The sequence below is a fragment of the Pseudophryne corroboree genome, chromosome 6 (assembly GCF_028390025.1).
Source record: "Pseudophryne corroboree isolate aPseCor3 chromosome 6, aPseCor3.hap2, whole genome shotgun sequence".
NCBI classification, from domain to species: Eukaryota; Metazoa; Chordata; class Amphibia; order Anura; family Myobatrachidae; genus Pseudophryne; species Pseudophryne corroboree.
This window is the reverse complement of record NC_086449.1, coordinates 164,170,881-164,189,393: the sequence shown is the minus strand read 5'-3', so window position 1 is coordinate 164,189,393 and position 18,513 is coordinate 164,170,881. Positions and strand designations below refer to the sequence as shown.

Here is an 18,513-nt window from a genome sequence, read left to right as displayed (position 1 = left end):
GGGGACTGCCTGCCACTGTGTGTAAAAAGGGGAATCTGCCTGCCGTAATGTGTAAAAATGGGGACGCTGTCTGCCGTAATGTGTAACAAGGGCACGCTGTCTGCCGTAATGTGTAAAAAGGGCACGCTGTCTGCCGTAATGTGTAACAAGGGCACGCGGTCTGCCGTAATGTGTAAAAAGGGGTAATCTGCCCGACGCTATGTGTAAAAATGGGGAATCTGCCTGCCGTAATGTGTAAAAAAGGGGGGCTGCCTGACGCTATGTGTAAAAATGGGGAATCTGCCTGCTGCTATGTGTAAAAAGGAGGAATCTGCCTGCCGTAATGTGTAAAAATGGGGACGCTGTCTGCCGTAATGTGTAACAAGGGCACGCTGTCTGCCGTAATGTGTAACAAGGGCACGCTGTCTACCGTAATGTGTAAAAAGGGCACGCTGTCTGCCGTAATGTGTAACAAGGGCACGCGGTCTGCCGTTATGTGTAAAAAGGGCACGCTGTCTGCCGTTATGTGTAAAAAGGGCACGCTGTCTGCTGTAATGTGTAAAAAGAGGAATCTGTTCGCTGTAAGGTATAAAAGGGTCTCTACCTGGTGTAGTGGTGCTACTGTGCGGCGTAATTTGAATAATGGAGACTACTGTGTTGGTATTATTTTGTGGCCACACCCCTTCCCCACGAAGCCACGCCACTATGTATTTTTGCGCGCGCCTACGGCGCGCACTGCCCCCAGGGTGGACTTGGATGGGGGGGGGGCCCAAAGCATTTTGTCGCACCTGGGCCCACCGCTTGCTTGTTCCGCCACTGATCAGGACGATATCTTTCCAACCAGCCAACTAGTTGGCTGGTTGGAAAGATAATCTGGCAGTGTGTGGGAGCAAACGATTATCAGCCGTTTGCTCCCACACGCTGAAAAACGGACAGAAACGGTCTGTCCAACTAGTTGGGAAAATCAAACCTGTTTGATTTTCCCAACCAATCGTACTTTCCCCCCAACTGAACGATAAGTAGGCGGACACTGCCTGCTAGTGTCCGCCTACTGTGCCGGCAGCATGAAAAGCCCCCCTCCCCCCCCCCCCCAATCACCTGTGACAGCGGGCTGTGCAGTGCGGGGTCTGAAAAGGGGGCGGAGCTGCGGCGGCACGAGGGGGCGGAGTTACACGGAATAGAGGGGCGGAGCTACACGGGACCAGACAGCTTTGCAGTGACGGCCAGCCAGACTTGGTAAGTGGAGGGTGAGAGAGAAGTGAGTGTGTGTGTGTTTGTATATATGTGTGTGTTTGTTTGTATATATGTGAAGTGTGTGTGTGTGTGTGTGTGTGTGTGTGTGTGTGTGTGTGTGTGTATGGTGGAGATGTGTGTGTGTGCGCAAGGTGGGGTGTGTGTGTGTGTGTCTGTATATATGTGTGAATTGTGTGTGTGTGAGGTATGTCTGTGTGTGCGCGCTTTATGGACGCCACTGCTAGGGGGGCCATTACATGCAAGGACGCTACTACTATAGGAGGGGCATTACGTATAAGGACGCTACTACTATAGGGGGGGCATTACGTATAAGGACGCTACTATTGCTGGGGGGGGGCATTACATATAACGATACTACTGCTGGGGGGGCATTATGTATAAGGACGCTACTATTACTGGGGGGGCATTACCTATAACAATGCTACTACTACTGGGGGGCATTATGTATAAGAACGCTACTACTACATGGGGGCATTACATATAACGATGCTACTACTACTGGGGGGGCATTATGTATAAGAACGCTACTACTACAGGGGGGCATTACATATAACGATGCTACTACTACTGGGGGGGCATTATGTATAAGGAGGCTACTAATACTGGGGGGGCATTACATATAAGGACGCTACTACTGGGGGGGCATTATGTATAAGGACTCTTACTACTGGGGGGCATTATGTATAAGGACTCTTACTACTGGGGGGCATTATGTATAAGGACGGTGCTACTACTACTGGGAGGGCATTACATGTAAGGATGCTACTACTACTGGGGGGGCATTATGTATAAGGGCGGTACTACTACTGGGGGAACATTACGTATAAGGATGCTACTACTACAGGGGTGGCATTACGTATAAGGACGCTGGATCAGATGAGTATAATTATCTTTTATTTTCAGGTACCCGTGGATTCTACTTGGAGAAGAGGACCGACTGCTTCGTGTCAACATAGGTAAGTATGTGTGTGTCGACATGTGTGAAATAAAGTTTTACTGTCACGGTGTGTGTCTCCTGTTTTTATTTGGGTATTTTTGTTCCATTAGAACTGCAGGTACCAGCGGGCCCGTTTTTCTCCCGCATGCTGGTACTTGTGGTTCTCCAAGTACCAGCTTGCGGGGGAGGCTTGCTGGGACTTGTTGTACTACTGGAAAAAACAATATTCTTTAAATTTTCTCAAGGCTATCAGCCCCCCATCCGCAGCCTTTGGATGGGGGGGACAGCCTCGGGCTTCACCCCTGGCCCTTGGGTGGCTGGGGGGGGGGACCCCTTGATTGAAGTGGTCCCCACTCCCCCAGGGTACCCCGGCCAGGGGTGACTAGTTGGATATTTAATGCCATGGCCGCAGGGCACTGTATAAAAGTGACCCCCGGCTGTGGCATTATCTGTCCAGCTAGTGGAGCCTGATGCTGGTGTAAAAAATACGGGGGACCCCTACTCTTTTTGTCCCCCGTATTTTTTGCACCAGCACCAGGCGCAGAGCCCGGTGCTGGTTTTAAAAATACGGGGGATCCCCTGTCCGTTTTTCCCCCGGATTTTTAGAACCAGGACCGGCTCGAAGAGCCCGAGGCTGGTTATGCGTTGGAGGGGGGACCCCACGCAAATTTTTTTCGGGTTTTTCCCATTCCATTTAAAAAAAAAAATATATATATATATATATATAATAATAATCTTTTTAAAAATATATAAATAATACTTGTGCCTCCAAAAAAGAGGGCACCAGGCAAGCTGTACATTTTACTACATTGGGAGTGCCGAAAATCTACATCTTATATATATATATATATATATATATATATATATATTTATTTGCCTTGGCAGCCCAACCATGCTGGTATCCATAGTTCAGTATAAAAATAAGTAAATCTAATAAATGTATGGTGGTGAAAGAAAAGCCCAGTTTCACTGAAAAAAAGACACTTCTGCATGTTTTGAAATTAAAAAACAAAACAAAACTGAAGAACTGTAGGCAGGCACTGTCCGCCTACTTCGGTGACATCACAAGTTGGACAGAAGTTGGAAGGTTGGTTGGTCTGATGAAAAGTTGGTTAGATGTGTGGAGCACTGGTAAAAAGTTGGTGAGATGTGTGGGGCACTGTTTTAGTTGAACAGACAAGTTGGATGGTTGGAAGTTTGGAGTGTTGGAGAAAAGTTGGTCTGATGTATGGCTAGCATTAGGAGTTGATTGGTTGGTACTTTAACACCGTTCAATTTATCACTCTCCAAGGCTTGATAAATCTGGGCCTAATATTCCTATCAGCACCCGTTTGTCAAATTGCGTAACAGCTACCACTTGGGTTACAGCTCACCACTGGAAGCCGGACAAAAGGTTTCTAGTCCCTCATGGTTCTCCCATGACAGCAGATCACTAGGCCATAACCCATAGATACTGTGTTGTGTGGTCCTGCTCTGTTGCTCAGTAAGCTTGACAGGAAAGCACTAGAAGGTGTTTATTCTAAACCTGCACACACTTTGGGAACATGCGTCTAATTGGCGTCCAAGTCTGCATCAGACCCAGAATCCTTTACTCTAAAGTAGTTTGTTCCACATTTATTTTGCCCTGCATGGTAAGACAGTTTTGCATTGCAACTGTAACATTAGTTTTGGGTGGGGTCATTCAAGACAAATAACATCAAGAAAATGTGCTTTTAGCAGAGATTGGGGACATAATCCTGAAGAGAGTGGCAGGTGGGTAGTTTGACTGAGGCGGTTCACCTGTCAAACTGTAACACAGGTGTCCTAAGGCGATCTCAGGGTGGATGAATCCTTCCGAGGAGCAAAAGGGCTTAATTCTATTCTGGCCTCTAAGAAGACGCATAGCTCCTCTAACAGCTTTGCCAATGCAGGGACTGCCATTTATTGAAGGGAGAATATACAACACCTTTAAGAACAATAAGATACACAAACCCCCATCCCAAATTTACACATTGGAGGTAATTCCAAGTTGATCGCAGCATCAAATTTGTTAGCAGTTGGGCAAAACCATGTGCACTGCAGGGGAGGCAGATTTAACATGTGCAGAGAGTTAGATTTGGGTGGGGTGTGTTCAGTCTGCAATTTAATTTGCAGTGTAAAAATAAAGCAGCCAGTATTTACTCTGCACAGAAATAAAATAACCCACCCAAATCTAACTTTCTGCACATGTTACATCTGCCTCCCCTGCAGTGCACATGGTTTTGCCCAAATGCTAACAAAATTCCTGCTGCGATCAACTTGGAATTACCCCCATTATCTGCCAGAGCTACCCAACAACTGCTGCACAGAAATCCAGTTTGCAGAGACTTTAGGGCAGATTCCTGAGTGAGCGCACACAAACCGAAACAGCGTATATGTAATTATCTAGTCACTCCAATTTATGATGATTCCCATTCCAGCCAATCATTAATATCTTGTTGTGGCTAAGATATTGTCTACAGATACAGCATGTATGCACACAGGTTCCTATTGAAAAAAGAAGTAGGTACATGTAATAATGACCCAGAATTTATAAAAAATAAGATTTTACTCACCGGTAAATCTATTTCTCGTAGTCCGTAGTGGATGCTGGGAACTCCGTAAGGACCATGGGGAATAGCGGCTCCGCAGGAGACTGGGCACAACTAAAGAAAGCTTTTAGGTCACCTGGTGTGCACTGGCTCCTCCCACTATGACCCTCCTCCAAGCCTCAGTTAGGACACTGTGCCCGGACGAGCTGACATAATAAGGAAGGATTTTGAATCCCGGGTAAGACTCTTACCAGCCACACCAATCACACCGTATAACTCGTGATACTATACCCAGTTTAACAGTATGAAAACAACTGAGCCTCTCAACAGATGGCTCAACAATAACCCTTTAGTTAACAATAACTATGTACAAGTATTGCAGACAATCCGCACTTGGGACGGGCGCCCAGCATCCACTACGGACTACGAGAAATAGATTTACTGGTGAGTAAAATCTTATTTTCTCTGACGTCCTAGTGGATGCTGGGAACTCCGTAAGGACCATGGGGATTATACCAAAGCTCCCAAACGGGCGGGAGAGTGCGGATGACTCTGCAGCACCGAATGAGAGAACTCAAGGTCCTCCTCAGCCAGGGTATCAAATTTGTAGAATTTAGCAAACGTGTTTGCCCCTGACCAAGTAGCAGCTCGGCAAAGTTGTAAAGCCGAGACCCCTCGGGCAGCCGCCCAAGATGAGCCCACCTTCCTTGTGGAATGGGCTTTTACCGATTTAGGATGCGGCAGTCCAGCCGCAGAATGTGCCAGCTGAATTGTGCTACAAATCCAGCGAGCAATAGTCTGCTTAGAAGCAGGAGCACCCAGCTTGTTGGGTGCATACAGGATAAATAGCGAGTCAGTTTTCCTGACTCCAGCCGTCCTGGGAACATAAATTTTCAAGGCCCTGACTACGTACAGCAACTTGGAATCCTCCAAGTCCCTAGTAGCCGCAGGCACCACAATAGGTTGGTTCAAGTGAAAAGCTGATACCACCTTAGGGAGAAACTGGGGACGAGTCCTCAATTCTGCCCTATCCATATGGAAAATCAGATAAGGGCTTTTATATGACAAAGCTGCCAATTCTGACACACGCCTGGCTGAAGCCAAGGCCAATAACATGACCACTTTCCACGTGAGATATTTTAGATCCACGGTTTTAAGTGGCTCAAACCAATGTGATTTTAAGAAACTCAACACCACGTTGAGATCCCAAGGTGCCACTGGAGGCACAAACGGGGGCTGAATATGCAGCACTCCTTTCACAAACGTCTGAACTTCAGGTAGTGAAGCTAGTTCTTTCTGGAAGAAAATCGACAGAGCCGAGATCTGTACCTTAATGGAGCCTAATTTCAGGCCCATAGTCACTCCTGCTTGTAGGAAATGCAGAAATCGACTTAGTTGAAATTCCTCTGTTGGGGCCTTTTTGGCCTCACACCAAGCAACATATTTCCGCCGTATGCGGTGATAATGCTTTGCAGTTACATCTTTCCTGGCTTTAATCAGCGTAGGAATGACTTCCTCCGGAATGCCCTTTTCCTTCAGGATCCGGCGTTCAACCGCCATGCCGTCAAACGCAGCCGCGGTAAGTCTTGGAACAGACAGGGCCCCTGCTGCAGCAGGTCCTGTCTGAGTGGCAGAGGCCATGGGTCCTCTGAGATCATCTCTTGAAGTTCCGGGTACCACGCTCGTCTTGGCCAATCCGGAACCACAAGTATTGTTCTTACTCCTCGTTTTCTTATTATTCTCAGTACCTTTGGTATGAGAGGCAGAGGAGGAAACACATAAACTGACTGGTACACCCACGGTGTCACTAGGGCGTCCACAGCTATCGCCTGAGGGTCCCTTGACCTGGCGCAATATCTCTCTAGTTTTTTGTTTATGCGGGACGCCATCATGTCCACCTGTGGCCGTTCCCATCGATTTACAATCAGCGTGAAGACTTCTGGATGAAGTCCCCACTCTCCCGGGTGGAGGTCGTGCCTGCTGAGAAAGTCTGCTTCCCAGTTGTCCACTCCCGGAATGAACACTGCTGACAGTGCTAGAACGTGATTTTCCGCCCATCGGAGAATCCTTGTGGCTTCTGCCATTGCCATCCTGCTTCTTGTGCCGCCCTGTCGATTTACATGGGCGACTGCCGTGATGTTGTCTGACTGGATCAGTACCGGCTGGTTTTGAAGCAGGGGTCTTGCCTGACTTAGGGCATTGTAAATGGCCCTTAGTTCCAGAATATTTATGTGTAGGGAAGTCTCCTGACTCGACCATAGTCCTTGGAAGTTTCTTCCCTGTGTGACTGCCCCCCAGCCTCGAAGGCTGGCATCCGTGGTCACCAGGACCCAGTCCTGTATGCCGAATCTGCGGCCCTCTAGAAGATGAGCACTCTGCAGCCACCACAGCAGAGACACCCTGGTTCTTGGAGACAGGGTTATCAGGCGATGCATCTGAAGATGCGATCCGGACCATTGGTCCAACAGGTCCCACTGAAAGATTCTGGCATGGAACCTGCCGAAAGGAATTGCTTCATAAGAAGCCACCATCTTTCCCAGGACCCGCGTGCAGTGATGCACCGATACCTGTTTCGGTTTCAGGAGGTCTCTGACTAGAGATGACAGCTCCTTGGCTTTCTCCTCCGGGAGAAACACTTTTTTCTGGACTGTATCCAGAATCATACCCAGGAACAGTAGACGTGTCGTCGGAACCAGCTGTGATTTTGGAATATTCAGAATCCAACCGTGCTGGTGTAGCACCTCCTGAGATAGTGCTACTCCCACCAACAACTGCTCCTTGGACCTCGCCTTTATTAGGAGATCGTCCAAGTACGGGATAATTAAAACTCCCTTTCTTCGAAGGAGTATCATCATTTCCGCCATTACTTTGGTAAATACCCTCGGTGCCGTGGAGAGTCCAAACAGCAGCGTCTGGAATTGGTAATGGCAATCCTGTACCACAAATCTGAGGTACTCCTGGTGAGGATAGTAAATGGGGACATGCAGGTAAGCATCCTTGATGTCCAGGGATACCATGTAATCCCCCTCGTCCAAGCTTGCAATAACCGCCCTGAGCGATTCCATCTTGAACTTGAATTTTTTTATGTATGTGTTCAAGGATTTCAAATTTAAAATGGGTCTCACCGAACCGTCCAGTTTCGGTACCACAAACAGTGTGGAATAGTAACCCCGTCCTTGTTGAAGTAGGGGCACCTTGACTATCACCTGCTGGGAATACAGCTTGTGAATTGCCTCTAGCACAGCCTCCCTTCCTGAGGGAGTTGTCGGCAAGGCAGATTTTAGGAACCGGTGGGGTGGAGACGCCTCGAATTCCAGTTTGTACCCTTGAGATACTATTTGCAGGATCCAGGGATCCACCTGTGAGCGAGCCCACTGATCGCTGAAATTTTTGAGGCGACCCCCCACCGTACCTGGCTCCGCCTGTGGAGCCCCACCGTCATGCGGCGGACTTGGAAGAAGCGGGGGAGGACTTTTGCTCCTGGGAACCTGCTGTTTGTTGCAGCCTTTTTCCCCTACCTCTGCCTCTGGACAGAAAGGACCCGCCTTTTCCACGCCTGTTTTTCTGAGTCCGAAAGGACTGTACCTGATAAAACGGCGCCTTTTTAGGCTGTGAGGGAACATGGGGTAAAAATGCTGACTTCCCAGCAGTTGCTGTGGAAACTAGGTCCGAGAGACCATCCCCGAATAACTCCTCACCCTTATAAGGCAAAACTTCCATGTGCCTTTTTGAATCTGCATCCGCTGTCCACTGGCGAGTCCATAAGCCTCTCCTAGCAGAAATGGACAATGCACTTATTTTAGATGCCAGCCGGCAGATCTCCCTCTGTGCATCTCTCATGTATAAGACTGAGTCTTTTATATGCTCTATGGTTAGCAGAATAGTGTCCCTGTCTAGGGTGTCAATATTTTCTGACAGGGAATCTGACCACGCAGCGGCAGCACTGCACATCCACGCTGACGCAATAGCTGGTCTAAGTATAATGCCTGAGTGTGTATATACAGACTTCAGGATCGCCTCCTGCTTTCTATCAGCAGGTTCCTTGAGGGCGGCCGTATCCGGAGACGGTAGTGCCACCTTTTTAGACAAACGTGTGAGCGCTTTATCCACCCTAGGTGGTGTCTCCCAACGTGACCTATCCTCTGGCGGGAAAGGGAACGCCATTAGTAACTTCTTAGAGATTACCAATCTTTTATCAGGGAAAGCCCACGCTTCTTCACACACTTCATTTAATTCTTCTGATGGGGGGAAAACTACAGGTAGTTTTTTCTCCCCAAACATAATACCCTTTTTAGTGGTACCTGGGTTTATATCAGAAATTTGTAACACCTCTTTCATTGCTTCAATCATGCAACGAATGGCCTTAGTGGACATTAGACTAGACTCATCGTCGTCGACACTGGTGTCGGTATCCGTGTCGACATCCGCGTCTGCCATCTGAGGTAGCGGGCGTTTTAGAGCCCCCGATGGCCTTTGAGACGCCTGGACAGGCACGAGCTGAGAAGCCGGCTGTCCCGCATTTGGCATGTCGTCAAATTTTTTGTGTAAGGAGTCGACACGTGCACGCAATTCCTTCCATAAGTCCATCCACTCAGGTGTCTGCCCCGCAGGGGGTGACATCCCTTCTATAGGCATCTGCTCCGCCTCCACATCATTATCCTCATCAAACATGTCGACACAGCCGTACCGACACACCGCACACACACAGGGAATGCTCTAACAGAGGACAGGACCCACAAAAGCCCTTTGGGGAGACAGAGTGAGAGTATGCCAGCACACACCAGAGCGCTATATAATGCAGGGACTAACTGAATTATGTCCCCTATAGCTGCTGTTATATATACTGCGCCTAAATTTAGTGCCCCCCCTCTCTTTTTTACCCTTTTCTGTAGTGTAGACTGCAGGGGAGAGCCAGGGAGCTTCCTTCCAGCGGAGCTGTGAGGGAGAAATGGCGCCAGTGTGCTGAAGGAGATAGCTCCGCCCCTTTTTCGCGGACTATTCACCCGCTTTTTTTATGGATTCTGGCAGGGGTACTTATCACATATATAGCCTCTGGGGCTATATATTGTGGTATTTTTGCCAGCCAAGGTGTTTTTATTGCTGCTCAGGGCGCCCCCCCCTAGCGCCCTGCACCCTCAGTGACCGGAGTGTGAAGTGTGTATGAGGAGCAATGGCGCACAGCTGCAGTGCTGTGCGCTACCTTGGTGAAGACTGATGTCTTCTGCCGACGATTTTCCGGACCTCTTCTTACTTCTGGCTCTGTAAGGGGGACGGCGGCGCGGCTCCGGGACCGAACACCAAGGCCAGTTCCATGCGGTCGATCCCTCTGGAGCTAATGGTGTCCAGTAGCCTAAGAAGCCCAAGCTAGCTGCAAGCAGGTAGGTTCGCTTCTTCTCCCCTTAGTCCCTCGCTGCAGTGAGCCTGTTGCCAGCAGGTCTCACTGTAAAATAAAAAACCTAATTATATACTTTCTTTCTAGAAGCTCAGGAGAGCCCCTAGTGTGCATCCAACCTCGGCCGGGCACAAAATCTAACTGAGGCTTGGAGGAGGGTCATAGTGGGAGGAGCCAGTGCACACCAGGTGACCTAAAAGCTTTCTTTAGTTGTGCCCAGTCTCCTGCGGAGCCGCTATTCCCCATGGTCCTTACGGAGTTCCCAGCATCCACTAGGACGTCAGAGAAATAAATACAAATATGCTAATTACTCCACTGAGAGCCAGGCAGAAAGATTGCCAGATTAAGCACCTTTACATAAAGTTTCCACATGCTGATGTATGCTACGCACTGGCTTGTGATTGCATATTTCACACGTTAATTGCACCCTGGAAGCAAAAGGAGGAAACTCTTAAGCATTCAACCATAACTCTACATTTAACAAAATCTGTGCAATGATCATATGAAGCAGTCTGCAGGAAAGGAAAAGCAAGCTGGCACAGCAATAATCCTTTCCATCCACTCTGGCTGCCAGACAATGGGTGCTTATTGCCAGCAATTATTTCATGTATGGTCCGTTATTAAACCCACGGCCACTCTGTACTAATCATGACTATTGCTTTACTGAGTCAGTCACAGGTGTATTTTTCCTGGTTATTTGGTCACGCTCTCTGCTCTAACACATTACCATTACTTTTGGTCTTACTTGAAGGTATTATAGCATCACGTTCAGTAATCCTAGCTGATGCCAAGTCACTGATGATGTATTGCATACGCAGGTGCTTGAAAACTGGCACAAATGGGCTGCCCTGCTCATTTTCTAGGAAGGTGATGCCGCTCTCCTCCAGCTCTGAAGGACAAATAGAGAACACAGAGGTTAGTGACTGTCAGATTATGTAGGACAATGCTGTACATCATATAAACTGTATCCGGACTATAGACCGACAGTGAAAGGGACGACAGTCATTAGGTCATGGTCAATAGGGCGACATGTAAAAGGTCAATAGTGCTTGGGGTCGAAAGGTACAAAAAGTCGACACATATGGTCAGCACGGCTTTTTTTGCAGCATTATAATCAACTTTTTCATACTTTACTATTCCCAAGTATTCCACGTGGATTGTAATCTTGTCAATGCACTGGCACAATGCGAGGGGCAGCGGTACACTAATTGGGGTTCCACGGGGTTTTGACTGTGAAAATGACACTAAAAAATGTAAAACTATTGTGTTAACCTTTTCATGTATCAACCTTTACTACTACCTTTGTCATGTCGACCCAATGACCCCGTCGATCGTTTCCATGTCGCTCTTGTGGGGTAGTCCTATTGACTGTAGACCATTTGCTTGTAGATCTAATGATCCACCCCCATATAAGCAGAAAGCCCATTGTATTTTCCCCATTAAATAAACATCTGATAAAAGGTTTGATTATCAAACCAGTGTTCTGCATTTGCGGCACAGCCCCCTATGGAGACTCTAAACAACTCATTTTGGAATGTAAAATTACAAGTTTCCACAGAGTTATTTCATTTAACCTCAATCAATAAAGCAGCATGCTGCTTTCTCTCTCTCTGGTGTATAAGAATGTACTGTTGTAATATTTATTGAACACCATTGTAAGAAAAACAATTGAAATAGAGCCGATTTTCTTGTTTGATTTAACTGCCTGGACATATTGAAAACATTTAGGGATAACCATCAGCTCATAGTGACCATGGATACAGCGATTGCTGGACAACTATCTGTACCTTCACTACTTACATTCATTTTAACGCCAATGAACTGGGTACTTTTACCAACTGCCTCAAGGCTTGTATTTGTATCTCTAAAACACTTAACTGGGATGTAACTGCAGCCAGATAGGTTTTCCCTGACACTGTCGCATCTCATGCAACTGTATTGTCCTCCTCCACCCCCCCCCCCCCCCACCCCACAATTTAAATGGAAATTGGTTCTGCATAAGTGCACAACTGATTTCTGCTTTGGTCCGGCTTACAGGCAGTGAAGCAGCCGTCTGACCACTGGCATCACTTGTGGCTTTTGTGCCCCAGAATGCTGTGCAAATAGCATTCTAAAGCACATATGCTGGAAAGTAATGTTAATATCCAGTGTAAAAGTGGGAACTGAAGTCCCCCTCTGAGCATAATTGCTGATCTTTGCACTCCGATTAGCTGGGGGACCAATTACCAGTCCCCTAAAGTGAGACGCCCCATGAGGAGGTAAGGTGAATTCTAACAAGGGGCTCTGTGAATATTGAAGGATGATCTATGGCCACTGGGGGTTAATATAAGTAACAGTCAATGAGGTTGAAAAAAGAATTTGTACATCGAGGTCAACCTGTAGCATAAATCGAATTTACTCACCGGTAATTCTATTTCTCGTAGTCCGTAGTGGATGCTGGGAATTCCGTAAGGACCATGGGGAATAGACGGCTCCGCAGGAGACTGGGCACATCTAAAGAAAGATTTAGGACTATCTGGTGTGCACTGGCTCCTCCCTCTATGACCCTCCTCCAAGCCTCAGTTAGGACACTGTGCCCGGAAGAGCTGACACAATAAGGAAGGATTTTGAATCCCGGGTAAGACTCATACCAGCCACACCAATCACACGTATAACTCGTGATAGGAACCCCGGTTAATAGTATGATAACAAAAGGAGCCTCTGAACAGATGGCTCGCAATAATAACCCGATTTGTGTAACAATAACTATTTACAAGTATTGCAGACAATCCGCACTTGGGATGGGCGCCCAGCATCCACTACGGACTACGAGAAATAGAATTACCGGTGAGTAAATTCTTATTTTCTCTGACGTCCTAGTGGATGCTGGGAACTCCGTAAGGACCATGGGGATTATACCAAAGCTCCCAAACGGGCGGGAGAGTGCGGACGACTCTGCAACACTGAATGAGAGAACTCCAGGTCCTCCTCAGCCAGGGTATCAAATTTGTAGAATTTTGCAAACGTGTTTGCCCCTGACCAAGTAGCAGCTCTGCAAAGTTGTAAAGCCGAGACCCCTCGGGCAGCCGCCCAAGATGAGCCCACCTTCCTTGTGGAATGGGCTTTTACAGATTTAGGCTGCGGTAGTCCCACCGCAGAATGCGCCAGCTGAATAGTGCTACAAATCCAGCGCGCGATAGTCTGCTTAGAAGCAGGAGCACCCAGTTTGTTGGGTACATACAGGATAAACAGCGAGTCAGTTTTCCTGACTCCAGCCGTCCTGGAAACATAAATTTTCAGGGCCCTGACTACGTCCAGTAACTTGGAATCCTCCAAGTTCCCAGCAGCCGCAGGCACCACAATAGGCTGGTTCAAGTGAAACGCTGATACCACCTTCGGGAGAAACTGAGGACGAGTCCTCAATTCTGCCCTATCCATATGGAAAATCAGATAAGGGCTTTTATAGGACAAAGCCGCCAATTCTGACACACGCCTGGCCGAAGCCAGGGCCAACAGCATGACCACTTTCCACGTGAGATATTTCACATCCACAGTCTTAAGTGGTTCAAACCAATGTGATTTCAGGAACTCCAAAACCACATTGAGATCCCAAGGTGCCACTGGGGGCACAAAAGGAGGCTGAATATGCAGAACTCCCTTGACAAAAGTCTGAACTTCAGGCAGGGAAGCCAGTTCTTTCTGGAAGAAAATCGACAGGGCCGAAATCTGGACCTTAATGGACCCCAATTTGAGGCCCAACATCACCCCTGCTTGTAGGAAATGCAGGAATCGCCCCAGTTGAAATTCCTCCGTTGGGGCCTTCCTGGCCTCACACCAAGCAACATATTTTCGCCAATGCGGTGATAATGTTTTGCGGTGACATCCTTCCTGGTTTTGATCAGGGTAGGGATGACTTCCTCCGGAATGCCCTTTTCCTTCAGGATCCGGTGTTCAACCGCCATGCCGTCAAACGCAGCCGCGGTAAGTCTTGGAACAGACAGGGCCCCTGCCGCAGCAGGTCCTGTCTGAGCGGCAGAGGCCAAGGGTCCTCTGAAAGCATCTCTTGAAGTTCCGGGACCAAGCTCTGCTTGGCCAATCCGGAACCACGAGTATAGTTTTCACTCCTCGCCTTCGTATTACCTTGGGAATGAGAGGCAGAGGAGGAAACACATAAACCGACTGGTACACCCACGGTGTTACTAGAGCGTCCACAGCGATCGCCTGAGGGTCCCTTGACCTGGCGCAATTCCACCTGTGGTCTTTCCCACCGGTTTACCAGTATTTGGAAGACTTCTGGATGAAGTCCCCATTCTCCCGGGTGGAGGTCGTGCCCGCTGAGGAAGTCTGCTTCCCAGTTGTCCACTCCCGGAATGAACACTGCTGTCAGTGCTAACACTTGATTTTCCGCCCATCGGAGAATCCTTGTGGCTTCTGCCATTGCCCTCCTGCTTCTTGTGCCGCCCTGTCTGTTTACATGGGCGACCGCCGTGATGTTGTCTGATTGGATCAGTACCGGCTGGTTCTGAAGCAGGGGCCTTGCTTGGCTTAGGGCATTGTAAATGGCCCTTAGCTCCAGAATATTATGTGAAGCGAAATCTCCTGATTTGACCACAGTCCTTGGAAATTTCTTCCCTGTGTGACTGCCCCCCAGCCCCGAAGGCTGGCATCCGTGGTCACCAGGACCCAGTCCTGTATTCCGAATCTGCGGCCCTCTAGTAGATGAGCCCTCTGCAGCCACCACAGCAGCGACACCCTTGTTCTTGCCGACAGGGTTATCCGCTGTTGCATCTGGAGATGGGACCCGGACCATTTGTCCAACAGGTCCCACTGGAAAGTCCTTGCGTGGAACCTTTCCGAATGGAATTGCTTCGTACGAAGCTACCATTTTTCCCAGGACTCGTGTGCATTGATGTACCGACACCTGTCCCGGTTTTAGGAGGTCTCTGACTAGAGATGACAACTCCTCGGCTTTTTCCACTGGAAGAAACACTTTTTTCTGGTCTGTGTCCAGAATCATTCCCAGGAACAGAAGACGTGTCGTCGGGACCAGCTGTGACTTTGGAATATTGAGAATCCAGCCGTGCTGTTGTAGCACTTCCCGAGAAAGTGCTACCCCCACTACCAACTGTTCCTTGGACCTCGCCTTTATCAGGATATCGTCCAAGTACGGGATAATTTAAAACTCCCTTCTTGCGAAGGAGTATCATCATTTCGCCCATTACCTTGGTAAAGACCCTCGGTGCCGTGGATAACCCAAACGGCAGCGTCTGGAACTGATAGTGACAGTCCTGTACCACAAATCTGAGGTACTCCTGGTGAGGGGGGTAAATGGGGACATGTAGGTACGCATCCTTGATGTCCAGGGAGACCATGTAATCCCCCTCGTCCAGGCTCGCAATAACCGCCCTGAGCGATTCCATCTTGAACTTGAACCTTTTGATATAAGTGTTCAAGGATTTTAAATTTAAGATGGGCCTCACCGAACCGTCCGGTTTCGGTACCACAAACATTGTGGAATAGTAACCCTTTCCTTGCTGAAGGAGGGGTACCTTGACAATCACTTGCTGTAAATACAGTTTCTGGATAGCCACCAACACTGCCTCCCTAACAAAGGTAGTTGCTGGTAAGGCAGATTTTAGAAAACGGCGAGGAGGGGGGGGGGGGGACGTCTCGAATTCCAGCCTGTACCCCTGAGATACTACTTGAAGGATCCAGGGATCCACCTGTGAGAGAGCACACTGTGTGCTGAAATTTCTGAGACGGGCCCCCACCGTACCCGGGTCCGCCTGTGAAGCCCCAGCGTCATGCTGTGGACTTACCGGACGCGGGGGAGGACTTTTGCTCTTGGGAACTGGCTGCATGCTGCAGCTTTTTCCCTCTACCTTTGCCTCTCGGCAGTAAGGATGCGCCTCGAGCCCTCTTGTGTTTATGGGGCCGAAAGGACTGTACTTGATAATACGGTGCTTTCTTTTGCTGTGGGGTAGCCTGTGGCAAAATGTCGATTTCCCAGCCGTAGCTGTGGAAACGAGGTCTGAAAGACCATCCCCAACAGTTCCACCCCTCAGCAAAATATTGTCCCTATCCAGGGTATCAATATTATCCGACAGGGAATCTGACCACGCAGCAGCAGCACTGCACATCCATGCTGATGCAATCGCTGGTCGCAATATAATGCCCGTGTGTGTATATATAGCTTTTAGGGTAGCTTCCTGCCTTCTATCAGCAGGATCCTTTAGGGCGGCCGTATCCGGAGACGGTAGTGCCACCTGTTTTGATAAACGTGTAAGCGCTTTATCTACCCTAGGGGATGTTTCCCAACGTGACCTATCCTCTGGCGGGAAAGAGTACGCTGCCAATAACCGTTTAGAAATTATCAATTTCTTATTGGGGGAAGTCCAGGCTTCCTCACACACCTCATTTAATTCCTCAGATGCAGGAAAAACTACTGGTAGTTTTTTCTCACCGAACATAGTACCCCAGGTACCACAAAAAAGGGTATTATCAGAAATGTGTAATACATTTTTCATTGCCTCAATCATGTAACGGGTGGACCTATTGGAGGGTACACTAGTCTCATCGTCGTCGACACTGGAGTCGGTATCAGTGTCGACATCTGTGTCTGTCATCTGAGGTAGCGGGCGTTTTAAAGCCCCTGATGACATTTGAGACGCTGGAACAGTCACAAGCTGAGTAGCCGGCTATCCTATGTCGTCAAACCTTTTATGTAAGGAGCTGACACTGTCACGTAATTCCTTCCATAAGTCCATCCACACAGGTGTCGACCCCTCAGGGGGTGACAACACATTTACAGGCATTTGCTCTGCCTCCACATCATTTTCCTCATCATACATGTCGACACAGCGGTACCGACACGCAGCACACACACAGGGAATGCTCTGACAGAGGACAGGACCCCACAAAGCCCTTTGGGGAGACAGAGGGAGAGTATGCCAGCACACACCAGAGCGCTATATACCACAGGGATATCACCTATAAAGAGTGTTTTCCCCATATAGCTGCATATATATATTATACTGCGCCTAAATTTGTGCCCCCCCTCTCTTTTTTACCCTTTCTGTTGCAGGACTGCAGGGGAGAGCCAGGGAGCGATCCTTCCAGCGAAGCTGTGAGGGAAAATGGCGCCAGTGTGCTGAGGGAGATGGCTCCGCCCCTTTTTCGGCGGGCTTTCTCCCGCTATTTTAATATTTCTGGCAGGGGTTAATATACACCTATATAGCCTCTGGGGCTATATATGGTGTCAGTTTGCCAGCCAAGGTGTTATTTATTGCTGCTCAGGGCGCCCCCCCCCCAGCGCCCTGCACCCATCAGTGACCGAAGTGTGTGGTGTTCATGAGGAGCAATGGCGCACAGCTGCAGTGCTGTGCGCTACCTTGGAGAAGACAGAAGTCTTCAGCCGCCGATTTTCCGGACCTTCTTGCTTCTGGCTCTGTAAGGGGGACGGCGGCGCGGCTCCGGGAACGGACGACGAGGTCGGGTCCTGTGTGTGATCCCTCTGGAGCTAATGGTGTCCAGTAGCCTAAGAAGCCCAAGCTACCACCACTTAGGTAGGTTCGCTTCTTCTCCCCTTAGTCCCTCGGTGCAGTGAGCCTGTTGCCAGCAGGTCTCACTGTAAAAAAAAAAACCTAAATTATACTTTCTTTCTAGGAGCTCAGGAGAGCCCCTAGTGTGCATCCAGCTCAGCCGGGCACAGAAATCTAACTGAGGCTTGGAGGAGGGTCATAGGGGGAGGAGCCAGTGCACACCAGATAGTCCTAAATCTTTCTTTAGATGTGCCCAGTCTCCTGCGGAGCCGTCTATTCCCCATGGTCCTTACGAAGTTCCCAGCATCCACTAGGACGTCAGAGAAAATAAGATTTTACTCACCGGTAAATCTATTTCTCGTAGTCCGTAGTGGATGCTGGGAACTCCGTAAGGACCATGGGGAATAGACGGGCTCCGCAGGAGACTGGGCACTCCAAAAGAGGGTCCCTTGACCTGGCGCAATATCTCTTTAGCTTTTTGTTGAGGCGGGACGCCATCATGTCCACCTGTGGCCTTTCCCAACGGTTTACCAACAGTTGGAAGACTTCTGGATGAAGTCCCCACTCTCCCGGGTGTAGGTCGTGTCTGCTGAGGAAGTCTGCTTCCCAGTTGTCCACTCCAGGAATGAACACTGCTGACAGTGCTAAGACGTGATTTTCCGCCCATCGGAGAATCCTTGTGGCTTCTGCCATCGCCATCCTGCTTCTTGTGCCGCCCTGTCGGTTTACATGGGCGACTGCCGTGATGTTGTCTGATTGGATCAGTACCGGCTGGTTTTGAAGCAGGGGCTTTGCCTGACTTAGGGCATTGTAAATGGCCCTCAGTTCCAGAATATTTATGTGTAGGGACAAGTCCTGACTTGACCAAAGTCCTTGGAAATT

The 18,513-nt window shown here is 48.8% G+C and overlaps 1 protein-coding gene across 3 annotated transcripts in view; it reads right to left on the bottom strand.

Moving 5' to 3' along the window:
- The window catches only part of GMCL1 (germ cell-less 1, spermatogenesis associated), a 458,077-nt gene that overhangs the window by 117,701 nt on the left and 321,863 nt on the right, over positions 1-18,513 (bottom strand). For all 3 annotated transcript variants that reach the window (XM_063932081.1, XM_063932080.1, XM_063932079.1), the window contains exon 10: positions 10,857-11,000. In XM_063932081.1, coding sequence (XP_063788151.1) covers positions 10,857-11,000 — 144 coding nt within the window. The remainder of the gene's footprint in view (positions 1-10,856; positions 11,001-18,513) is intronic.